The following is a 26775-nucleotide window of genomic DNA, read 5'->3' as shown; positions in this document are numbered from 1 at the left end:
GAATCAGAAGGCAATAAGGTTTCTTTTAATTTTTTTCTTCAATCTAGATGTAATGGGCCTCTGCTGCCTCCATGAAGGAGCAAATGACTTCATAAAGAGTGTATCTAATAAAATATACAGTGTTCATAAATATTAAACAAATAGACTTGAATAAAAATACATAGAGGAAGGTCCAATTTAGACCACCAATCAATAGATGTATACAAAACTAGCTATACCATCAAGAGATGGCGCTGACAGCAAAAACCATCAGCTATCTGGAGAAAATATTATCTGTCCTACTAGATATGTGGTCCATATGGGTACTCCACATTCAAGCCTTTGGAAGACCGTCTCAAGTGTATATATCCACCCCAATTCTTTCCTTTTGAGTGCACGTTCCCTGTCCCCGCCTCGTCTCATCGGGGGTACTGAATCTATGATTCTGAATTTCAATTGTGACACCCCATGTTTTCTATCCAGAAAATGTCTGGATACCTGTAGATCCCTTCTTTTTGTATTGATATTAGATTTATGGTTTCTCATTCTTAGTCACCTCCGTGGTGGTTTCACCAACATAATGAAGGCCACAGGGGCAACTTATTAAATAGATGACAAATGAGGTTTGACATGTAAAAAAAACTGATAAACATAAGTTTACCAGTTTGTGGATGGTTAAAACTGCTACCTTTAATCATATTGTTACAAATGTTACATGCTAGACAAGGATAACATCCCTGTTTTTGGGGAGCCAAAAGAGTCTGTCCCTTACGACAAGAACCTGTCCGCCTTCACCACACTATTCTGAATTGTTTTGCCTTTTCTGTAGGCCATAATAGGCCTCTCCTGAAACTCAATAGTGTCTGGGAAGGTTCTGCTCCATATAAACCAATCGTTCTGTATGATATCACTGACCTGAGGACTAAACATAGAAAAAGTGGAAACAAAGGGTATTCAAAGTTATTTTTTATTTTTTTTGGACAAATTACCACTAAGTAAGATATTCCTATCTAGATTCAGAACTTTTTGTTTGTTCATCTCGATGATGTAGTTTGGGTACCCCCTCTCCCAAAAATTGTTTACACATTGTCAAGCCGTGAGGATAATTTGTCTTCCTGGCTCACTACCCTTTTGACTCTGATCAATTGGCTGAAAGGTAACGGGTTTCAGCATTGTTCTCGGATGGCCACTGGTATAGTGTAAAAGGTTATTTCTATCGGTCTTCCTTATAAAAAGATCAGAGACAAGACTATTACTGGAAAGTGAAATACATGTCTAAGAATTCAATTGACAAAGTGGAATAAGACATGGTGAACTTGATTGTATGGTTAACTGTATTCCAAGAATTCTTTGTCGGGTCTGCGCACGAGCCGGGGGATACACTCGTCGTTTGCGTTCCACTAGCTACATTTCCGGTTTGGACGTCATTCTGGGATGTTTACTGTGCATGCACATGGATGCGGACTCCTCGTGGCATTCAACAAAGGTATTTAATTATACAATCCACCACATTGTGTAGCATATGTTTTCAATCTATGGATTGGCCTCTGCAGCTGTTTGAAGGCAGTTGAACTGCTCATTATGTCACTTTATAACATTTTTGTACACTAAATATTTCTATACTTTTATAGCCGGTTTATGTAATCAGCTGTGCACGATGCATGAATATTTATTATGTCAGACTGCAATTTATGTCTATAGTCTATTTTTACACATTGCATGTTAATTAGATGTATGCTAATGGATAGTTTCACTTCCTATATGTACTCCACACTGTGTAGGGTGTTAAACAGCTTGAGAAAGGTTCTTTGACGGACTGAAACGTCGCTGCTCACTTGTTGAATAAATCCACCCTTTTTCATCAATTTTGAAGTCCTGGTGCCGTTACTTCTTCTTTTTGCTTTTTGTATATTTCAAGTTGGGGAAGTGATTCATCCTCTTGGTATTGTGCACATGGCCTAATTTATAGTTGGAGTGCTGTGTTAATCTACATTTGGAGTGTGTGTGTGTATGTATGTATGTGTGTGTGTGTGTATATATATATATATATATATATATATATATATATATATATATATAATATAATATATATATATTTTTTTTTTTTCAGGTCCTGTGTGAGCCTCTCCTGCGGGCGCTGGGTGGAAGGAATTCCCACTGTTTTAGTGGATGCAAGCCATTTTGGCAAATGCCCTTCCCACCTCAGTGGATGCCCACATCTCTGGTGGATGTCCCCCCCCCCCCCTCCTTGGTCACCCAGTCCTTTTATTACGCCGGCGGTTGAGGATGCCTGACAGCCACACTACGTGCGTGTTTTCCCCAAGGGGGTCATAGATAAGTCGCCCCCCCCTTGCCATTTTTATTAGGAGGTGCTGTGGGTGGGTAAGGAACAATTGAGACTATGCCAGGGGACTTTACAGCATTATATATAGAGGGTTTCTTATTTAGAGTTCTTACTAATGGGTTTTTAACACTTATGTGCTGGCTTATCTTCCGTTTTTTTACTACAAGCTGCGGTGTTCTGCCTACAGTGCCATTAATTTAGGCCCCAGCTTTGGTACTCTGCTAGGCCTCAAGCTGGCCGCACCCTCAAACGCCCACCCTGTCCAACCAGCACGGTGTGGCTTTTGCTGGAAGGGAGGGGTTTTGTTTCCCTCAGACGCTCTTCACTATATCACTTGGTAATAAAAGCAATTGTACACTGAGCTGGTGTAATGAACAGCGCTGGGAATGTTTCCTGCCTCATGGCTAACACAGCACCTTGGGGTCCGGTAGGATAGCCATTGGCTATAGTGAGCTTTTCTTTATTTTTTTTGTAAAAGACTCGTCTTCAAAGCGCAAACCTTTTTAAGACCCAATTCCCCCCCCCTCCCCTGCCGTTGTAATGTACGTGGTGCGATACAAAGTTTCCATGCGGGCAGTCTGACCCAGTCTGTGTTCAGTGCCCTCCATCTAAACCACCACAGGATTCCCCAGCTCTCATGGTTAGCGAGCATATTACCCCCCCCAATGGGCAGCTTCCCTCACCCTGCCGGTTGATGATCTCACCTGCCTATCAAGTCACAGCGGATGCCTTACAACATCTTCCTCATTTGTCTGACCCCCTCTGTCACACAGTCCATTCAGGCCCATAGATGTTGTTCCCTGAATTGCACTCGTTTTAGTTCTCCTAGTGCATCCCGCAAGCGGGCAGGAAATAAAGGAGAGATCATTCTCCCTCTGATTCCTCTTTGGACAAAACTGCTGCAGGCGTCCTTCATTTCTTTAATTCAAGAGATATGTCTGAATCTGCTTCTTCAGGGATTGTCTCTCCGACTCGGAGTTTGAGTGCAATAGAAGCGAATCTGCTCCTGCCATGAGGGATCTCATTCAGGCAGCGAGATATACGTAAGATTGCGTATGATCCTGCTGAATCCCCTCAGAATGAGCTATTATTGCATCAGCACAGGTGACCACCTCTGGTCTTTCCAGATCATAAGGGTTTTGACGAATAGGTTTCTGACGCATGGAAACACCCTGTAGCGTCCATGGCCGCGGGCCGTCGGGTTTACTCACCTCCCGACGCCCGCAGCCATGGATCTGTGAGCGCTGGTTCCCGTCTCCCTCCCTCCTAGGAGACGCCAGCGCTCACTTCCGCTCCGTTCGGCTGTGTCCCGTAGGGTGCTCGCGCCCGGCCTTAAAGGGCCAGCGCGCGCAATTAGGAAATAGTCATCAACTGCCACGATTTCCTGGTCTATAAGAAGGCCCCTGGCCTTCTAATCCTTGCCTAAGCGTTGTTAATTTTCCCAGTCTGTCTTGCAAATGGTCCCTTAGTGTTTCCCGTTCCTGTTTCCCGTGCTTTGCCTTAGTATCAAGTCGTGCCACGTCCGGAGGAATCCGCCACGTCTGGCACAACTTGCGACTCCTGTGTCATCCGCCACGTTTGGCGCCATCTGCTGCACCCATCTCATCTGTACCAGAGCTGCGGCCACCGTCTGGACTATCCAGGTACCCTTGTGCGGGACATTGTATTTCTGGGGTTTCCTGTGGTTTTGGCCAGCTGCCTTCCCGCTACGGCGGTACGGCCTAGTGGGTCCATTAACCCGCTTCGTGACACACCCTGACCGGCTTATGCATGTGCGGACTATGTTTCCTTTTTCCGATGAGTGTATTACACCAAGGTAGATGCTCCGTGGCCCAGCTTTATGAAATTCTACCTTTCTGATTGCAGATACTTCGGCATTAAAAGATCCAGTTAATTCCAAAGTGGAGTCTATGGCAAAAGCCACGTTCAGCACGGCCACGGCTTACTTCATATTGGGTTAGCTTGGCTAGAATTGAACTAACCACTCAACTACAGGATGCTATTAATTCAGGAGACTTAAGTGCCTACTTCACTGCAAGCTTTGCAGATGTCTAAATGTCTCTGTCCAAGCAGCCCAACAGACGGCTAAGGCCATGGCTGAGGTAGCTGTCCGCAGGGCCATTTGGACTAGGATCTGGGACACTGACAGTGCCTCTTTTTGCCCTTCCATTTGTCCAGGATCTCCTTTATGGCCCTGACCCAGTTCAATAAATTTCTGAGGCTACAGGAGGAAGATGCACATTACTTCCACAACCTTGTCAAAGGTGATGCCCAGTTTCTTCAGTCAGTAGGTAACAAAGGAGGTTTCGGTCACTTCAGTACTCTGCTCCACATCAGAGGCAGAACAGATGGGACTCCCGTCCCTTCGGAACGCAGAGACCTTCCTTTCGGTCCAGAAACTCCTGGCAGCCCCGCAACAGACTCTCTAGACCTGCTCCGGCACAGTGGGCTTCAGCCTGAATTTGCCCTCACCCGAGGGTGGGAGGACGGCTGCTCTCCTTTAAGACTCTCGGGTGCGTGAGTTGTGTAGACAGGCTACAAAGTAGTTTTCTGCTCTCCTTCCAGGGTTGTTTTTCCTGTCAACGCCCCTCCAGGACCCAGACTTTTTTTCTCAAGCCATTCAAAGCCTCCTCCATCAAGAAGTAATTGTCCCATCTAAAATTCTCAATCGACATGTAAGATTCAAAGGTTTCACGTGGAGTCTCTGCGATTGGTAGTCTCTTCCTTGGAGGTCAACTAGTTCCTGTCTTCAGTAAACCTCAAGGATGCTTATCTTCTTGTTCCCTTTGCTCAAGTACATCAGCATTTCCTGCGCTTTGCAGTAGGTTTCGAGCATTTACAGTTTGTGGCCCTCCCTTCGGGCTGGCCATGGCTCCAAGTGTCTTCAAGATCATGGTAGTGCCTATGGCTCGCCTCCGATCCAGGGGGATAGCGGTTATCCCATACGTGGACTATCTTCCGGTGAAGGCACCTTCCAAACAGGACAACTTGGACAGTCTCCACATTACACTGGATTGTCTTTTCAGATTAGGATGGCTGATCAACAGCACCAAGTAATCTCTCACTCCTCCATAAGGCTATTCTAGGAAAAAAATTAAAACGTTAAACAAAACAAAGTACACGTTGGTATAGCCGCGTCCGCAACAACCCAAACTAGGAGACTGTTTTTCCCGCACGGTGAACACCGCAAAGACATAAAATAAAAGAACAATGCCAGAATCGTATTTTATTTTTTTTGGTCACCATCCCTCCTAAAGTATAGAATGAAAAATGATCAAGGTCGCACGTACCCCAAAATAGTACCAGTAAAAACTACAACCCGTACCACAAAAAACAAGCCCTTACACAGCATCAACGCAAAAGTTATGCGCCTCAGAATATGGTGACACAAAAAATAAATTGCACAAAAAAAGCAATTTTTTAAAAAAAATGCTGAAAAACAAACTATATAGGTATGGTATCGCCGTAATAGTTTTGACTCGCTGAACAAAGTAAAATGTATTTTATTACCCCAAGATGAACACTTAAAAAATAAATAAAAATAAAAAAAAGTCAGAATTGCTGGTTTTTGGTCACCTCGCTTGGCAAAAAAATTGAATAAAAAGTGATCAAAAAATTGTGTGTACCCTAAAATGGTACCAATGAAAACTACAGATTGTCATGCAACAAATAAGATCTGGTGGAGAAAAGAATAAAGTTCTGGCTCTCAGAATACGGCGAAGAAAAAATGTGCAGACCGTTCCAAAAGCGGATAAGATCGGGCCCAGTTTATCAGTGCGACACTGGCCACATACCATATTTTTCGCACTATAAGACTCACCTGACCATAAGACGCACCCAGGTTTTAGACAACAGAAAATAGGAAAAAAATAAATTCTGCGAGCCAAAACCTTTTTACATATATATATATATATATATAATATATATATATTTTATTTTTTTTATTTTTATTTTTTTTTCATCGATTTTGAGCGGTGTGAGGGCTTATTTTTTTGCAGGACGAGCTGTACGTTTTATTGTCACAATTTTTTGGTACATCCGATTTTTTTTTTATTTTTTTTTATTTTTTATTTTTTTTTGATGTCTATGAAGCTGCCGGACACAGAACGCGGAAGTCACAGCTTCTCATGCAATTCTCTTGGTAACTTTCAGTCTCCATTCTAGTTATCGATCACACATGTAACCCTATCCTGTGGATAGCGGATACATGTGTTTTATGGCACAACGCCTTTAAACTGTCCGGAACAGCGAAATTGCTGTTCCTGGCCATGATGGCAGCATGTCAGAAGCTGACACCTGCAGTCTATGGAGCGGCCTCAGCGCCTGAGCTCGCTCCATACATCATCCCCCTCCCCCCCCCCGCTCCATGATGTGCCGGCACGTCATGGGTCGAAGGGGTTAAGTAACGAAGCGGTCATGGGGCCCAGTGATTGCAGGTCCCTTGACTGCGTGCTAGAAGACGCAGGGACTTTTTAGAAAGATTTATTCTTGCTAAAAACTGCGTCTTATAGTCCGAAAAATACGGTATCTATAAATTATTTATTTACCCAATTATTATGCCCTGATGTACTCCTCACAGCGTACGTATGCCCCCACATTATAAACTGAAATACCAGTAAAACCCCAAACAGAACTGCCATGTAAAATCTGCGCTCCAAATAGCGCTCCCTCCCTTCTGAACCCTACAACATGCCCAAACAGCAGTTTAAGTCCACATATATGGCATTGCCATACCCGGGAGAACCCGCATAACCGTTCGAGCGATTTGTCTTCAGTGGCACAAACTGGGGACAACCTATTGTGCACTAAATTGGCATGTCAGTGGAAAATTGCAATTTTCACTTATAACCATCTGCTTGGCACTAATTTCTAATGTAGAATCACCTGTGGGGTCAAAATGCTCACTACACCCCTTGAAATGCCCTAAGGGGTGTAGTTTCCAATATAGGGGTCACTACTTGGTGGATTGTTTTACTATTTGACCTCAGAGTCCTGCAATTGTGGGCCAATGCTGTGAATATCACCAAAATAGGCCTCACATGCGCATGGTGCTCTTCACTTCTGAGCCCTGTCATGTCCAGGCAAATGATAAATGCCTTGAGGGATGTAGTTTCTAAAATGAGGTCACCTCTTAGGGCTTCCACTGTACTCTGGTACCTCAGGGGTTTTGCATATGCGACATGGTGGCCAAAAAACAAGCCAACAAAGTCTGCATGCCATATAGCGCCCCTGCCTTTTGAGTGCTGCCGTGTGTCCAAACAGCAGTTTATGACCACATCTGGGATATTTCCGTAATCGGGAGAAATTGCTTTTACAAATGTTGTGGTGCTTTTTCTCCAGTATCCCTTCTGAAAATGAAGACGTTCTATATTTTGTTCCACTAAATTGTAGATTTTAATTTTCACAGCGTAATTTTAATAAATTCTACAAAAGACCTGTGGGGTCTAAATGCTCACTATACCCCTAGATAGATTCCCCGAGGGGGGTAGTTTCCCAAATGGAGTCCCCTTTGGGGGGTTTCCACTGTTTTGGCCTCTCATGGGCTTTGTAAATGAAACTTGGCACCCGAAAAACAATCAAGCAAAATTTGAGCTCCAAAAGCCAAATGGCGCTCCTTCTCTTCTGAGCCTTGCCATGGGTCCAAACAGCTGTTTATTACCACATATGAGGTAGTGCCGTACTCAGTTTGCTTTATAAACGTTGGGGTTCTTTTTCTCCTTTATCTATTGGAAAAATCTGAGCTAAAACAGCATTTTATTAGAAAAACGTTGATTAGCGTTTTCACAGCCTAACTAAATTCAGCAGAATACCTGTGGGTTCAAAATGCTCACTATACCCCTTGATAAATTCCTTGAGGGGTGTATCTTACCAAATGGTGTGTTTTTGTTTTTTTTTCTAGCGTGTTTCCTTTGTTTTGGCCCCACAAGACCTCTTCAAACCTGACATGATGCCTAAAATATATTCTAATAAAAAGGAGGCCCCCAAATCCACTAGGTTCTCCTTTGCTTCTGAGGCCCATGCTTCAGTCCAGTAGCCCGCTAGGGCCATATGTGGGATATTTCTAAAAACTGCAGAATCTGGGCAATAAATATTCAGTTGCTTTTCTCTGGTAAAACCTGTTACAAAAATTTTTTTTTGTAAATTTCATCTTTCATTTGCTTTTAATTCTTGTAAAACATCTAAAGGGTCAAGAAAGTTTCTAAATGCTGTTTTGAATACTTTTGAGGGGGTTCAGTTTTTAAAATGGGGTGATTTATAGGTGGTTTAATATATATATAAGGCCCTCAACCAGTTCAGAACAGAACCGGTCCATAAAGTAAATCTTTTGACATTTCCTTGAAAATGTGAGAAATTGCTGCTAAAGTTCTAAGCCTTGTAACATCCTAGAAAAATAAAAGGATGTTTAAAAAAACCTGATGCAAATATAAAGTAGAGATATGGGAAATGTGTAATAGTAGCTGTTTTTGTGTGGTATTTACTATCTGTCTTACTAGCAGATAAGTTTTAAATGCAAAAAAAAAAGGCTTCGTTTTGGTGTTTTTCACAAACACGGTGTAGACAAATTTTACCATTAACTTAAAGTCCAATGTGTCACGAGAAAAACATCTTAAAATAGCTTGGAAAAAAAAATAAAAGCATTCCAAAGTTATTACCACTTCAAGTGACACATGTCCGATTTGAAAAAAAAATGGCCTGGTCCTCCAAGGCCAAAACAGGCTTAGTCACTAAGGGGTTAATGTTGAGGTCACACATGCTCAAGGGCCATTCACAGGTGGATGGACTGTGGGTGACATGTCACGGGCCATGATGTCTCATCACATTGGTTCCCTTACATGTACTACTGTAAAACAACGATTCGTGTGTGCAGATCCTGGTGTTTTTTGTTTTTTTTTGTATTTAATCCCCCCCTTCTCTTACTTTCGCAGGCTCTCCTAGTTTACGCTGCTGGATTCTTTGCCAACATGGGAAATTACAAGTCTTTTGGGGATACAAAGTTTGTTCCTAATGTCCCTAAGGTCAGTCCTTTTTTTAATCCTGACTGGGGTAAGTTCTTTGGCTATCCGATTGTCATTGCTGACTGTAGTAACTTTGCAGGAGAAACTGGAGAAGCTGCTGCGTTCAAGTGAAGCTTTTACGAAGGATCCAGAGGGAATGGAGGCACTATGGAAAATGGTTGAAGATCGCATGTACTCACTCGAGCCGCAGGAGAGGCAACTCGGACTAGGGGGCCATGTAAGTACCTAGAACTATAACCGCAATATGTCAGTGTCATTTTTCTATTTTTCCTGTAACACTGACACTTCCCTTTTTTTGTTTTTAATTTTTTGTTAAATAGTTTTAATAACTTTTTACTTTGACTAAACATGAAAACCTACAAAGATATCCCCCGAATACCCAGGTAAAGGATGAAATGTTTAGGGTCAGACTGTACACTAGACAGACTCGGGGTGGATTCACACGAACGTGTTTTGCGTCCGTGCGGGCCGCGTGGTTTTCACGCGCCACGCACAGACCAATACAAGTCTATGGGGTAGTACAGACAGTCCGTGCTTTTTGCGCAGCGTTTGTCCGCTGCGCAAAAAGCGCGACATGGTCAATATCTCTGTGCACTGCCTGTTTCGCGCACCAGCTGTCAAAAGGATGAATGTAAACAGAAAAGCACCACGTGCTTTTCTGTTTACAAACATCCGAATGGCGTGTCATAATGATGGCGGCTGCGCGAAAAGCACGCAGCCGCGCATCATATGATGCTGCCTCACGGAGCAGGCAAGTGGCTTTTGCGCAGGCAAAACGCTGCGTGTTTTGCGTGCGCAAAAACGCCACGCACGTCTGAATCAGCCCTAACTGTGCAAGTGAGTCGTTTAAAATGGTAATGTCAAATATTGTATCAGCAGTGATAAAACTATATATACCGTATAGAACAGTAAACTGCTAACTTCTCAATTAGACATAGTGCATTGCAAAAGTGTATTGCAACCTGGAATTAAAAGGGATTTTAAATGTTTTGTTTTATAATGGACCGAACAAAACAGTCCAAATAACAGTGGAATGGGAAAAAAAGCCTGCTTTAACCCCTTAACAGGCCTATTTTGCCCCTATTGACCAAGCATTCTCTTTTTTTATTTTTCTCATCTGTACACTCCAAGAGTTAGAGCGTTTTTTTTTGGGGGGGGTTTTTTTCCGTCGACCTAGCCGTATGAGGGCATGTCTTTTGCAGGACGAGTTGTAATTTTCAATTGGTGCATATATTATATTGACTGACTTTTTCTGCGGGGGGAGGGAATTAAAGCGAAAATGATATTCCAGTATAGTTTTTTTGCGTTTTTAAATTTGCCGTAAATGTATAGATTTTTGGTTGTTTTTTTTTTGTTTTTTTTTTTACTACGTTTGCGCAATAAAATAAAACTTTTTTCAAATAAAATTATAAATTTTTGCATCACCACATTCCAAGATCCGTAAGTTTATTATTTTTCCGTTATCTCCATATGAGACCATGTTTTTTGCGGGACGAGTGACTTATCGATTTAACTTATATTGTATTTTTGTTATGGGGGGGATGGAGAAAAAAATCGATTTCAGCTTTTGTTTGTTTTTCTTTTTTTTTGTACGGTGTTCACATGCGGTTGAATTATTGTGTTAACTTTATTCTCCGTCTCGTTATAATCGCAGCGATACCATATGTGTAATTTATAAATATTTTTTTTTTATATTCAATAAAACCACTCTTTATGGGAAAAAATTATTTCATTTTTACTGATCACTTTTTATTTTATTTTTTAGTCCCAGTAGGGGACTCCACCATCTTCTGATTGCTTTATATATTTCTTTGGTATACTTACTATACCAAAGCATTATTGCATATTAGGCCATGCCTCTGGCATGGCCTAATAGACATATAGCCAGGGCAGGCCTTGACCGCAGCATTTTATGGGGGGGTTAAACGGCTGCGATTGAATGTTTCTTCAATTGCAGCGGGTGCCCGGCTGTCAGTCACAGCCAGGTTCCCTTGGGGATCGTGCAGGCACAGCTTCTGCGATCACCATCGTGTATGTGCACGTCATAATGCGGGAAGGTGACCCTTCCCATGACGTGCATGTAGGTGAAACTGCAGGAAGGGGTTAAAAGAAAAGACTGAAAATGAATGGAGGACTGGATGAAAGAAGATTGATTGGAGGATGGATAAATGATGGATGGTTCCAAACTTGGAAACTTGGATGGTTCCAAACTTGGAACATTTCCTGGAGCACAATTATAACAAAATGGGGAGAAATATGCCACAACTACAAACCTGACCAGAGAAAACTCAGGCTGGACAAGGAGGGCATTAATCTGATTCAATAACTGATCTCCTTCAGTATTGTACGACGGCGACTTCGATGATTTCTTAACCACTTACGGACCTCCCAGACACTCTAAACGGCCGGCACCTATGTCTGTGAATGTCCTGTAGAGTTGGTTTGTTTGCCACAACCTAGTGGCATATAGCTCCAGCTGATATCGCCAAGTTTTCACCCAGAGACCAGCCTGTCACCGCTATCACAGAAAAGTTTGTTGGTAAATTAAAAACTTTTCCATTTGTTGGATCTTCTCATTCTCTGGCAGGCTGCCAGAGGAGGGAGAATATAAAAAAACACACACCTACTCATAGCCTACATTGCACGTAATGACGGTCAATGTGGTCGCTATTTTCGGCCGTGCGACCTGTGTGTCCAAAGTCGCCGTGTAGCCCCAGCCTAAGACTACACTATATATAAAATAGAGATAATTATCTGTATGGCACATACAAATCTGCATTTACATCATGATTATGATATCTTTATATATCTAAATGCAGATTTGCAGAAATTACATTTACCCTGTTAAACTGTGTGTATAGGGTTTTTCCATCTTGGACATTTATGGCACCTCTTGGACCTGCACCTAGCTTTAGAATGGGACCCCCTAAACCTCGTACTAGCTTACTCTGCTTCCACTGTCTCCCGGCCACATCCTAGTAAGGTGGGCGGGAGTTACAGAAACCGCAGAGCTCACTGAGCTATGCTGTCTCTAACTCCCATAGAAGTGTAACTCCCGCCTGCTAAATTTCCGTAACTCCCATTACCTTTTATGGGAGTTACGGAAATAGCGTAGCGCAGCGAGCACTGTGCGGTTTCCGTAATGCCCAACCAGGAAGTGGCCACTAGTGAGGCAGTGGAGACTAGCAAGCTAGAACAGGGGTTATGGGGCCCCGTTCTAGAGAGGTGCGGATCCCAGGGGGTGGGACCCGCATCGATCTGGCTTTTATGGCATATCCTGTGGATATGTCCAAAATGGGGGAAACCCTGTAACTGAATATTGCACAGTCCCTGAACATTGCCTGATAATAGAGAACACAGGGACTGTTAATGTGCCGAGAGAGCTACAAAATGGACAATAAGTAGAGCGGCGTTTCTCTCTAAGGCCTCTGAAGCAAGAGCGGGTTACGAAGTGCCGCTGCCTATTGGAGGCACACATTAATCTCATGATAGAAGAGATCAGGGGAATAAGGAAATAAAGGGGTATTCAGGTTCCAGAAATTATTATTCTTTGTATAATTAAATTTATGCAATTTTTATCGTTGCTCATGACAGCACCCATGCGAGGAGACTGCCCACCCCAACCTACGACCGGAAACCTGAGCAGGTTCACACCACTTCCACACCTCCGTTTCAGGTTTCCTGCCCTCCGGATAGCTTCTGCTCCCACTGGAGATACGTATCTACTATTTTTATTTTATTTATTTTTCTCCAGAAAGGACTGGAAGCTGAAATAAATTTGCCTTCCTTACCTGGTATAGCATAAGTCGTTCTAAAACGCAGCCTATTTACCTAGTCTTCTTCCCTGTGTGCTGCCTCCTGTCTGTGCATGTCTGCTGCTGCTGCGGCTTGGTCGGGCAGCATTCTTGTCCGGCGACTCTTCCCTTCTTGGCAGGAGGAGTGGTAAATGCGCTGTGGGCAGGTAGGATTCTCAGTGTGGGCTGGACAGTGTCTGAGATGTGTCTCCGTTACTTCCGGTGGTGTCTATCTCCCGGTTATGCTGACTGGCATCTGACATGCCGGTAACAGGTGGGAGGAGTCGCAGCACTTGCTGGTCCTCATATAAATAGGCAGCAGGGAGAAGACCAGCTTCTGCAGGTCCTCTACAAAAACTAAGGTTTTCAGCCTATATTTACGGTGAGTTGTAAAACCAGAGACATCACTGTGGGGAATCACCATGCCTGATACTGGTGTCCTTTCAAGAAGCGCTGACCCATCAGAAGCCCCCCAGGCCTCAGAGTCTGGTATTTGTCCTGTGGGATGATGGGATCCACTGAACATTTGGTATGATGACTTTTCCATTATCTTAACCCCTTAACGACCGCCCACCGTCTTTTGACGTCAGGCGGTGCATGTACTCAGTCTACAACTACGCCTTTTGGCGTCGCTGTAGTAGAGTGGGTTTAACGGCAGCCTGGTCAAGTCTGCACTAAAAACCGTCTGTAAGTAACAGGTCCGGTTCTTAGTGCAGCCATCAGGACCTGCCGATTTCGTCGTAACAGCATGTGACCGCTGTGACAGCCAATCACAGCGGTCACACGCTGTTACTGTGTACAGAGCAGCTGGGAGTGTCTAAATGACAGCTCCTGCTCTAAGAACGAGCTGTTGCTAGCAGCTCTGTTCTTAGAGCAGTGATCAGGAGCCAATAGTATTGGCTCCTGATCTTTTTTGTGTTCACTATGAGATCCAATCATAGTGATCACTACAGTAAAATAAAAGTAAAAACATGTATCTGTTTCTCCTCACTCTGTTCTAGCTGTGGAGAGAAACAGATACAAGTGTGTCAGTGTCCCCTCACAAAATCACTTGTTCCTCACACAGTTTAAAAAAAAATAAATATTTTTTTCAGTATTTTATAGTGTATATATATATATATATATATATATATATATATATATATATATATATATATATACACTAAGAATCGTACTATAAACGACTTTCTTTTTAGGGTACGCTGTTAGACGGCATGTACGCTATTAGACGGCGTAGGGTGCTGTTCTGGGCTTGGGTTTACAGTTTGTGTTAGGCGTAGGGTTTAGGTTTGAAAAAAAAACAAAAAAAAAAAGTTTCATTCCTTTTTAGTGTGATTAGTTGATAAAAAAATTGAAACCGCTAGTTACGTTTATTATTTGCGGTTTAGACTGTATAATCATTATGGCTGCCAAAAGATACAGCGTTGAGGAAGCCTATCAGATGCTATGCTCCGATACGGATTCTGCATCTGAAGTTGAGCTTTTTCTTGAAAGCGACAGCGAAAGTGTCGCTTCAAGGGATTCTACGGGTGAGACCCAGCACCAGTGATATGGGAGACGGCGCAGTTGCCACAACGTCCGTTCAAAGTGCAGCCCCTGTAATTGCGCAACCCCACCAAATCGATTTAGTGTGGTAACCCACAAGTCTATTTTCTCCCACCATAAATGACTTTATTGCTACTCCTGGCATAAGTCCCAATGTCAGTAATTTTTCACCACTAAATTATTTTAATATTTTTATTACGGACCAAGTTTTGGAACATTTTGTGAAGGAAACAAATTTGCATGCCAGGCAGTACATTGCCAATAAGCCTTCGTCACCTTATGCCAGGTTGTGGAATCCCACAAATGCAACGGAAATAAAAAAAAATTCTGGGCCTCACCCTTAACATGGGAATTATAAAAAAAAAACCTCTATTAGGTCATATTGGGCATCAAGCCCTATACATGCCACCCCCATTTTTTCTGGCATTATGTCTCGCAGCAGGTACGAAATACTTATGCGATTTCTCCACTTTAGTGACAACCTACAGGCACCCCCTTCCAGCGACGGAAGCCGTGACCGGCTGTATAAATTAAGGCCTTTGCTAAATTTTCTTAATTCCTCCTTTTTAGGAGCATATACCCCATAACAAAATTTAGCAGTGGATGAATCGCTAATGAATTTCAAAGGGCGTCTCTCATTCCGCCAATTCATACCCTCAAGTGCAAAATACGGGGTAAAGATCTACAAGTTATGTGAAAGCACTACTGGCTACACATGTGCATTTAAGATCTACGAGGGTAAAGACAGTGAATTCAATCCACCAGGGTGCCCTCCAAATATTGGTACCACTGGTAAGATTGTGTGGGATTTAATTGGCCCTTTCCTACACAAGGGTATCATGTATACACGGACAGTTTTTATACCAGTGTGCCATTGTTTAGCGCCCTTCATTGTGCCAACACTGGAGCCTGTGGCACAATACGCAGGAATCGCAAAGGTTTCCCACGTCAACTTGTGGATAAAAAACTACCAAAGGGGGAGTCATGCACTTTTCATATTGAGAAGATGCTGGCTTTAAAATTTTGTGACCGCAAGGACGTCTACATGATCAGCACTGTCCATTCAAGTGCAACAGAAACTGTTAGAGAACGTGGGGCCTCTGGAGATAGACAAAAGCCTGTGTGTCTCATCGGCTATAACAAATTCATGGGTGGGGTAGATTTGTGCGACCAGATGTTACAACCTTATCTGGTTAAAAGGAAAACCAGAACGTGGTATAAGAAAGTGGCAATATACCTCATCCAGGTTGCAATGCACAATGCATTTGTCCTGTACAAAAAATCAGCGGGCAGGGCTACATTCTTTGAATTTCAGGAGAAAGTGATTGAAGATCTCCTATTTCAATCTGCAGACCAGAGAGTAGTCCATGAGTCAGAGGATGTACGCCGACTTGTTGAAAAAACATTTTTTACACCCCATCCCTTCAACACCTAACCAAAAATACCCCAAAAAACGGTGTCGGGTCTGCAGCAAACGAGGACAGCGAAGTGAGTCAAGATATTATTGTTCCGCTTGTCCTTCCAACCCTGGTCTATGCATAAGTCCCTGTTTTGAAATCTATCATACCGTCGCACATTACTAATTTTCTTTTGTGAGTTCTAAAAGTTAAAATGCAGGATTTATTTAGGATTTTATTTTTCTGTACACCTTTTTTTTTTTTTTTTAGGGAAGCAGCTTCGCTTTATATTTACGAGATGCCAAAATTTAGGGTTGTTTTAGAGATTTCTTTTTTTTAATCACTTTTTTTGGGAGGGAGGGAAATATACTTTTCTAGATTGAGTCATTTTGGGATATAACCCAGTTATAATAAGTGGAATAAGGCCCTGAAATTCATTCAAGATAAAATTGTTCCCTGAAAGCTTTTTATTTCCTTTTCCGTTATGACTATGTCCTGCCATAAATAGCTGTTACTCACTGGGGATACGGCATCATTTTTTCTTTTTATTCTGAGGATTTCTAATAAGCGAGCTGTTCCTTATCAATACACTATGGGCTTTATTACAGTTTTGTCGGGTTTTTGGTGGACCTCTTACACCCGGCAATACTTCTAGAAATAGCGACATTAATTTGGGGAGTAGTGGTCCTTTACTGTATCTATACATACGGTGTGGGACACTGCCCCTTTATATATTCTACAGGTGATTGGTTGTTTTGTGCACATGGCGGTTCCTACCTTGCCGGGCAGGGGCTTGTTATGGTGTACCGCGTCACTTGGCACATTCGTCCCTTATATAGGGATTGATAGAGCTAAAGAGACATTGTATGACCAGTCACTTTGAATAATAAAGTCATTACAGCCCTACAAATTTTCTTTCATCCTGTGAACATGCTCTAGTTTTCCACATAGCTGGATACATTCTTCCTCCTTTTTTTGGATATATTGCCTTTTTCCGCCAACAGTTTAATACATTTTCCCACTCTAACTTACTATATATCAGAGCGGGTTGATATACATAATGTCTATGGACTGACCTGATTTCAGGACAGCTGCTTTCTTAGCACGACCTAGTCATAGGGTGTAGAAACTGTTAGGGACATATATTTCTCAATCTAGAAAAGTAGAATCCTCCCATTTTCAAGCAAAATGTGTGTCCTGAAAGCCTCCGGATGCTCCCTTCCTTTTGGGTCCTGCCGTGTGTCCAGGAAACGCATTAGGGCCACAATGGGGATATTTTTGAACACAGGAGAAACAGGGTGATACATTTTCTGGTGCATTTCCTTATTCTCTTATCCTCTGTACAAGAAATCTGACCTTTAAAATGACACATTTGTGAAAAAAAGTGAAATAAAATTTTCTTTCCACCTGCTTTGCATTACTTCCTGCGAAAACTGTGGGGTCAAAATACTTAGTACACACCTAGATGAATACCTTAAGGGGTCTAGTTTTCAAAATGGGGTCATTTATTGGGAGTTTCTATCTTTTTGGCAGCTCAGTGCCTCTATAAATGTGTAATGGGACCTTAAACATTTTCAAGCAAAACGTGTGTCCTGAAAGTCTTTGGGTGCTCCCTCCCTTTCGGGCCCTGCCGTGTGTCCAGGCAACGCATTAGGGCCACTATAGGGGCATTTTTGAAAACAGGAGAAACAGGGTGATAGATTTTGGGGTGTGTTTCTTCATTCTCATGGTCGCTTTATAAAGAAATCGGTCTTCAAAGTGATACTTTTATGAAAAAAGTGAAATTATATTTTTTTTTACACCTGCTTTTGCATGAATTCTTACAAAAAAAACTGTGGGGTCAAAATACTTACAACACCCCTTAATAAATTCCTTAAGGGGTGTAGTTTTGTAAGTATTCTAAATTGCTCAAATTTTTTTTAATTTTTTTCAAAAGTGCTGCCAAAATAGAGTAAAGCAATGGAAATATATATTTAATAAAAAAATTGTACAGTATGTATGTACATATGTCACATATTGCAGTTAAAAATAGGGAAAAATGATAATTTTTACAACATTTCTTCCATTTTTCTATTTTTTTTATTAATTTCCGCAAATCGTATCAGTCTACTTTTACCACTAAAATAAAGTACAACATGTGACGAAAAAACAATGTCAGAATTACTTGGATATTCAAAACTTTCGCAGAGTTATTCTCTGATAAAGTCAGACATACCAGATTTAACAAATCTGGCTTGGTCATTAAGGGGTTAATGGGGGTTTTCTTCTATTCCTTATGGTTTTTTTCAGATTACTGAAGTGGTTAAGAAGTCCAGCTCTAAGGGTATGTTCAGACGCACTAATTACGGACGTAATTCGGGCGTTTTTACCCGGAATTACGTCCGAAAATAGCGCCTCAATAGCGTTGACAAACATCTGCCCATTGAAAGCAATGGGCAGATGTTTGTCTGTTCACACGAGGCGTATATTTACGCGCCGCTGTCAAATGACAGCGCGTAAATAGACGCCCGCGTCAAAGAAGTGACCTGTCACTTCTTTGGCCGTAATTGGAGCCGTTATTCATTGACTCCAATGAATAGCAGCGCCAATTACGTCCGTAATGGACGCGGCGTTCAAGCGCCTGCACATGCCGTTACGGCTGAAATTACGGGGATGTTTTCAGGCGGAAACATCCCCGTAATTTCAGCCGTTACGGACGCTGTCGTGTGAACATACCCTCACTCTAGTAAAGCCAGGACTTGTGGAATCGACGAAAATACTTTATCAACCTCTTAGGCTGGGTTCACACGACCTATTTTCAGGCGTAAACGAGGCGTATTATGCCTCGTTTTTACGCCTGAAAATAGGGCTACAATACGTCAAACATCTGCCTATTCATTTGAATGGGTTTGCCGACGTATTGTGCAGACGACCTGTAATTTACGCGTCGTCGTTTGACAGCTGTCAAACGAGGACGCGTAAATTGACTGCCTCGGCAAAGAAGTGCAGGGCACTTCTTTGCCACGTAATTTGAGCCGTTCTTCATTGAACTCAATGAAGAAAAGCTCAAGATATACGAGCGTCACAGACGCCTCGTATATTATGAGGAGGAGCATTTACGGCTGAAACGACGCAGCTGTTTTCTTCTGAAAACAGGCTGTCATTTCAGCCGTAAATGACAGCTAGCGTGTGAACATACCCTTACTCTAAACCTCATTGCTGAGCAGGCACCTTCTTTAATAGACCGAATCAAACCTTGTGAAGGATGAAGTGGCTTCCACATTGGAAGCTTTCAAGAGGAAGAGTTCTCAGGCTAGTGCCTCTGGTGCACACTCTAGTGCTAATGACTTTGGCTCCGCTTCAGGTGAGGGTGAAGTAGCCTCTGGATCAGACTCATCTAATTAAGAACAGTCTGGTAGTTCCTCCTTCCAGGCAGAATATACTGAACATTTGTTAAATGCAGGGCAACAATGGGGTTAGAGGGCGTCAAGGAATCTAGATCCGTGTCAGATTTAATGTTTGAAGGATTAGTTCCTTCATAAAAGAGAATTTCCAGTACATCTGAATGTGAAAGCCCTCATTGACAGAGAATGTAAGAATCCCGACAAAGTTCTTCATTCCTTCCTCCATTAAAATGAAATATCCCTTTTGGTGAAAAGGACTCGGCTACTTGGGATCAGGACCCTCATTTTTCCCTTCCCTTTTCCCATCCCTTGGTTGGAAAAAAGACACGTCCATCTAGTTTAACCTTACGAACTATGTAACCATGTAGTGTGGACGCCCCAGTAGCTGAAGTGTCAAGGAAAGAGGTCCTCCCCTTTGAAGATTTGGTGAGTTTAGGGGATCACCTGGATAGAAAAAAAAAAAATTATATATATTATTGTGTGTATGTGCCTTTAGGAGGTCCTGGGAATCTGCAGCAGGTAGCCTTAGACCTAGCACTGCTGCTACTTTCGTGGCTAGTTCTATGAAGGTCTGGTTGGGGCATTTTAGAGATACACCTAAAAGATAAGACCCCAAGAGAACAAACTATTGCCTCTTCCCCCCCCCCCAACTTCCAAAAGGCTGCAGACTTCTTGGCTGATGAGGTAAAATTATCAGTTAGGGCTGTGGCTATGTCTAACTCTGCACACAGGGCTCTATGGCTTAAAACCTGAAAGAGGGGAGGTCAGGGATGCAAAAATAGGCTGTGTGGGATTCCTCGTGAGAGAGATCTATTATTTGAATGATATATTAGATAAGGCATCCGATAGAAAGAAGGGTTTCCCCATCCCTTTGCCCTCAGGTCCCCCGTCCCCCCCCCTGTGGGAATTAGGTTTTTTCCCAAAATAATAGATAGACCCTCAGGGGGAAGGAAGGTTCCCTTTAACAAAAATGGTCAAGGGTTTATTTTTTCCCAGCAGGATAAAAATAAAATCAGCCATCAATGACGACAGACCTCTGGGGGGACTTATTTTATTTTTTTCGCTCGCTCTCGCTCTTCCCTTTTGGAGTCTCTCAGGCCCTGAGATTTTCACAAAGGTAACTTCAGAACTACAGAAATAGCGGCCTTTGTCAGAATCTAGGGGTTACTTATAGTACGCTATCTAGATTACTTTCTACTAATTTCGTCCGGTCACCACTCTTTGACCAACCACTGTCAGCTCTTCCCTCTGGGACCTGGGGTGGAATATAAACAAAAAAATCAGCTCTAGTCCCCTCCCAAATGAAGTCTTTTTTTTTTGGAGAGTTCAGCTAGACTCTACATGTCAGAAGTGCTCTCCCCCCTCAAAGTCCAGTCTCTAAAGAACAGGATAATGGATCTCTATTTCCCACCAGTGCTCCCTTTGGACAGCAATGTCCATTCTAGGCCTGATGACCTCAGCTATCCCAGCAATAAAGTGGGCTCAGCATCACTCAAGGCCACTTCAGGGGGAGATCCTTGGCATTTGGTATGGTCCCCCCCCCCCCTCTCTTTGGACATCACTGCAATATATATTAGACTGAAATTTGTAATGGGTATGTCAACCGATACCCGCCCTCCAGTGAATTTATCCAGATTCAAATCCTAGGTTATCGATTTTATATATTGGAGCGAAGAGACACACATTACTTGTATGCTCAAAATCCTTCTGATGATTATTCACTAAACAATTACAATAATATCTTTCAAAGAAGGAGCAGCTTGATTCCAGCCAATCGTTTACAATGTGACATTAATTTTAATTTAATTTTTGCCAATAGCATATGACCATGTTTCGTCCTGAACAAATCATAGGCTTAGAAGGCACTTTAAATGTAAAACCATGCGTTCCCAAAATATACCACATCGTAGATTCTAGGAGTCGAATAAACTCCCTCCCTTATAGTAAAGAAAAGCATTCTCCCGATTCTCAAGGATGATCGGCTCCTTATCACACAAAAATAGGTAAATATTTATCTGTATTTTCCATAGATTAAATATAAACCTTCAACTCAAGAACAAATAAGGCTCTGTTCAAATCTGCGTTGGGGCCCTGTTCTGACGTTCCATCGGAGCTTTCCGTCAGAACGGGACCCCGAACGGAAGCAAGAGGTTTCAGTTTCCATCACCATTAGGCTGGGTTCACACGTGGCGGAATTTCACTTAAATTCCGCTGCGGACACTCCGCAGCGTTAATCCGCAGCGGAGCCGTTTCTCCATTGACTTCCACTTTAATTTAGCAGTGTTCGTTTAGACGATGCGTAAAATTCCGCTGCGGAGCATAGGCTGCGGAGCGGAATTTGGTGTCCGCAGCATGCTCTGTCTGTTGCGGAGCAGTGGCGGACTGGTTGCGGACTCATGGCGTAATTTCTCCATTGACTTCAATGGAGATTCTAATTTCCGCAATGAAGTCCGCAGCTGTCATGCACATGTTATGTGTGCTGCGGATGCGTTTTGCTTTTTTAACTTGACATTTCTTCATTCTGACTGGACCTATGTATTTCTAGGTCTACAGCCAGACTGAGGAAGTCAATGGGGCTCCCGTAATGACGGGAGCGTTGCTAGGAGACGTCAGTAAATAGTCACTGTCCAGGGTGCTGAAAGAGTTAAGCGATCGGCAGTAACTGTTTCTGCACCCGGGACAGTGACTACCGATCCCAATATACAGCTACCTGTAAAAAAAAATTGAAGTTCATACTTACCGAGAACTCCCTGCTTCTGTCTCCAGTCCGGCCTCCCAGGATGACGTTTCAGTCTAAGTGACGGCTGCAGCCAATCACAGGCCAATAACAGGCTGCAGCGGTCACATGGACTGCCGCGTCATCCAGGGAGGTTGGGCTGGATGCCGAAGGAGGGACGCGTCACCAAGACAACGGCCGGTAAGTATTAATTTCTTTGACTTTCACAAGGGAAAATGCTGTCCCTTCTCTCTATCCTGCACTGATAGGGAGAAGGGAAGTACTTTTACCGCAGTCCGCAGCAGCTAGTCCGCATCAATTTACTGCACATTTTGGGCAGATCCGCAGCAGAATCTGCAACGCAGATTCTGTGCGGCATTGATGCGGACAGTTGCGGAGGAAATCCGCCACGTGGGGGCATGCCCTTAATTTCGCAGTCTACTACGCTATTTCTTCCGGCAAAATGACGGATCCGGTGCACAACAGAGACAAACGGAAACCTCTGGTTTCCGTTTGTGTCTGTTCAGGATCCCGTTCTGATGGAAAGCTCTGATGGAACGTCAGAACGGGACCTCAACGCAGATGTGAACAGAGCCTAACCGGAGTCTTTTAGACAATGCTGACATAAATATATTGGCATTAAGGGCTCATTCAGACGAACGTGAATAACGTCCATGTGCTGCGCATAGAAATCACGAGCAGCACACGAACCCATTGATTTCAATGGGGCTGTTCACACATGCAGGAGTTTTAACGCAGCAAGAGTCCATTGCGTGAAACTCCCTGCATGTCCTATATTGGTGCGTTATCACGCACCAACGTGCCCATTGAAGTCAATGGGTGCGTGAAAGCCACGCACCGCACACTAATGCACGTCCGTGTGCGATGCGTGATTTGCGCATCAATTATATTGAAAATAATAAATGTGCTTCGCGAGTGCATGAATAACGCATGCCACTCGCAAAGCACACTGATGCATAGCAGACAAGATTCACGCGCGTGAATCTGATACGCTCGTGAATGTAACCTAAAGCAACATGACTTATTAATCTCAAAATGGCTCCTTTAGGACACCAGATGGATTCCAACTATCCAAAATGGACGTCACACATACAAGATGGAGTCTACACAAAATGGAATCATTTAAACATATTCTAATCATTTTCTCAGACTATGAAATTTCACCTTGCTTCAGAAGGGAGACTCTTCTGTGGTGGACAAAGGTATAGAATCTCCAGTCTGGGATGCCCTGGTCAGTTCACAACCTGGTCCGCCTCACCACAGATGCAAGTCAATGGGGTTGGGGGGCTTACTTGTGTGAGGATCACCCCTTCAGGGAAGATGGGATCTTTTGACCAGATCTTCCTGCTCAATTCTCAAGGAACTGATGGCCATTAGGAATGGTCTCCTAGCTGCAAGTCCCCTATTACAGGGAGAGGATGTCCCTTTATTCAGACAACACCACATCAGTAGCTTACATAAATCGCCAGGGGGTACAAGAGCTCCTCTCCTCCAAGCACGAACAGTCAATTTCCCTCTGGTCAAAACTACCTCAACGGCTTATCTGCAGTTACATAGTTATATAGTTAGTACGGTTAAAAACGCACGTGTCCATAAAGTTCAACCAAGGGAAGGGAAAAATTTCTACACACTGACATAGGAGCTGATATTTTTTTGCTCTAGGAAATTATCTAAGCTTTTTTTTACTCCTGTAGCTACTGCGACCAGCTCCTGCAGTAGAATATTCCATAGATTCACAGTTAGATTGAAAGTTTTGTTTTTTTAGGGGGTTTTACATGGAACAGGATTTCACCATATTTTTTGTATGTGCCATTAATATATTTGAGTTAATCATGTCCCCCCTTAGTCTCAAGGCAAAATAGGTTTAATTCTTCTAATCTTTCCTCAACTTAGATTCTCCATGCCCCTTATTAGCTTCGTTGCTCTTTGTATTTTTTCCAACTCCAGGGCATCCTTTCTATGAACTGGTGCCCTGAACTGCATATTCTAGATGAGACCTCACTAATGCTTTGTAAAGTGGTAATATTACATCCCTGTCCCGCGAGTCCATGCTTCTTTTAATACGCGATAATATCTTGCTGGCCTTTGAAGCAGCTGATTGACACTGCATGCTGTTATTTAGTTTATGATTTACAAGCACACCCAGATCCTTCTCAACAAGTGACTCCCCCAGTGTAGCTCCTTCTAGGACAAATGTAAAGTTATGCATCTGGGTACCAACAATCTGCATGCATCATATATCTACACTAAACCTCATTTGCGAAGTGGATGCCTGAACACTGTGTGTCCAAATCAGCTTGTAATTTATGAACATCTTCTATAGACTGAACAATACTACATAGCTTTGTGTCTTCTGCAAAAATAGAAATCGTGCTATTAATCCCATCCTCTATATCATTAATAAATAAGTTGAAAAATAGTGGTCCCAGCACTGAACCCTGGGGTACACCACTTATAACCGGGGACCATTCAGAGTAGGAATCATTGACTATCTATGGGGGACCGTGTCAAATGCCTTTGCAAAGTCCAAAAAGCACTTTCCACAGCAGTCCCTCTGTCTAGGCTTCTGCTTACCTCTTCATAAAAACAAATCCGGTTGGTCTGACAACTTCTGTTCTTAGTAAAACTGTGCTGGCTGTCACTTATAATACTATAATTTTTTTGTCACATAATCCTATATATATATATAATATATATATATATATATATATATATATATATATATATATATATATATATATATATATATATTAGTCCCTCAATAGCCTCTCAAACATTTTTCCTACGATTGATGTTAAGCTAACTGGTCTATAATTACCCGGGGAAGGCCTAGAGCCCTTTTTAAAAATAGGCACCACATTTGCCCTGTGCCAGTCCCTTGGCACTATACCAGTCACTATGGAATCTCTGAATATTCTGAAGAGGGGGACAGAAATAACTGAACTAAGCTCTAGAAGAACTCTAGGGTGTAGCCCATCTGCTCCCAGGGCCTTGTGCACATTTATTTAATTTAACTATGCTTGGACCATATCTACATTTAGCCAATTCAGTATGTCAACTGATATGTTAACCGCATCGGCTACATCTGCTGCTCTTTCTTCTGTTGTATGTGTATATACAGAGCTAAAGAACCCATTTAGTAACTCTGCCTTCTCTTGATCCCCTGTGACCAACTCCCCATTATCACTATTTGGGGGTCCTACATGTTCAGACCTTGGCTCTTTTGCATTTACATACTTGAAGAATTTTTGGGGATTTGTTTCACTATTTTCATCTCTGGATAAAGGTCAAACCCGCTAAGTGGGGTGCTCTATCTACAGGGGGACTGTGAAAGAGGTGCCAGCGCTGCTTCATGCCATCACATACTGCCCTCTCCCGAGGCAGCTACAAAGCCCTGTGGGCCGCAGATGAGTCTCAGGGGCCACATGCGGGTCGTGTGTTTGAGAACCCTGCTTTAGATCATCCTCTAGCTGTGGATGCTTTGAGTCATCCTGGGGTCTGGAGCTGGGATTTGCCTTCCCACCCCTTTGTCTTATTCCCAGGGTATTAAAGAAAATCAGGATGGCTGCAGTGATTCTGATTCCTCCAAGGTGGCCCAGGAGAGCCTGGTTCACTTTGGCTCATGTCCCGGTCAGTAGCTCCTCCTTGGGCCCTTCCTATCAGGAAGGATCTTCTCTTTCAGGGTCCCCTTTTGCATCGGCATCTCAACAAACAATTGACGGCATGGAATTTGAGCGGTCAATTCTCTCTCTAGACAAGGTCTTTCAGACAAGGTAACAGACATACTCTTGTAAGAAGAAAGTGACATCTAACATCTACTTGAGAGTTTGGGACACCTTTATGAAGTTTGTAGGTTCAGAACAAGATCCTCTGACGGATCCTAACATACCAGTCATTCTGGATTTCCTACAGGCAGGTATAGACCAACGACTTAGACCCAGTACTATTAAGGTCCAGATCACGGCATTTAGTTCCTTTTTTTGATAGGCAGGCCGAACATCCCTGGATAAAGAGGTTTATACGAGCATTGTCCCATCTGAATCCCGCTCTTAGGCCTGTGGTACCACCTTGAAATCTAAATACTGTCCTTTCGGGTCTTAATAGTCCCTTTTGAGCCTATTTGAAGATATTTCTATCAGACTACTAACCATGTACTTTACTTATGGCCATTACCTCTGCCAGGATTATTTCTGGGATTCAGGCTTTTCCAGCTTACCCCCCTTATACTAAGGTATTGGATGACAGGTTGATCATTAACCCTTTTCCTTCTTTCCTTCTTTCCTTCCTTCCAAAGGTAGTGTCAAAGTTCCATATTTTGCAGGATGTCCTTCTACGTTCTTTCTTTCCTGGGCAAGGGAGCTTTCAGGAAGAGATTCCACTGCTTAGATGTCAGGAAATGTCTTCTGAGATATCTAGAGATTACTTCTCAGTGGAGGAAAGATGAAAATCTTCTACAGTTCCAGTGACCTCGTAGAGGTAGTAAGGCTTCTACAGTATTCATTGCCAGATGGATTAAGCAGGCAATACATTTAGCTTGTGTTCTTATCTCTTCCTCCAGCACTAGGGTTTGGAGCTCATTC

General features: G+C 42.9%; 1 protein-coding gene across 3 annotated transcripts in view; it reads left to right on the top strand.

The window, feature by feature from the left end:
* Positions 1–26775, top strand: part of DPP3 (dipeptidyl peptidase 3) — a 74542-nt gene that overhangs the window by 21776 nt on the left and 25991 nt on the right. For all 3 annotated transcript variants that reach the window (XM_075837364.1, XM_075837365.1, XM_075837366.1), the window contains exons 3-4: positions 9250–9339; positions 9419–9556. In XM_075837364.1, coding sequence (XP_075693479.1) covers positions 9250–9339; positions 9419–9556 — 228 coding nt within the window. The remainder of the gene's footprint in view (positions 1–9249; positions 9340–9418; positions 9557–26775) is intronic.

Source organism: Rhinoderma darwinii, chromosome 9 (genome assembly GCF_050947455.1).
Source record: "Rhinoderma darwinii isolate aRhiDar2 chromosome 9, aRhiDar2.hap1, whole genome shotgun sequence".
NCBI classification, from domain to species: Eukaryota; Metazoa; Chordata; class Amphibia; order Anura; family Rhinodermatidae; genus Rhinoderma; species Rhinoderma darwinii.
This window is presented reverse-complemented; position numbering and strand designations above follow the sequence as displayed.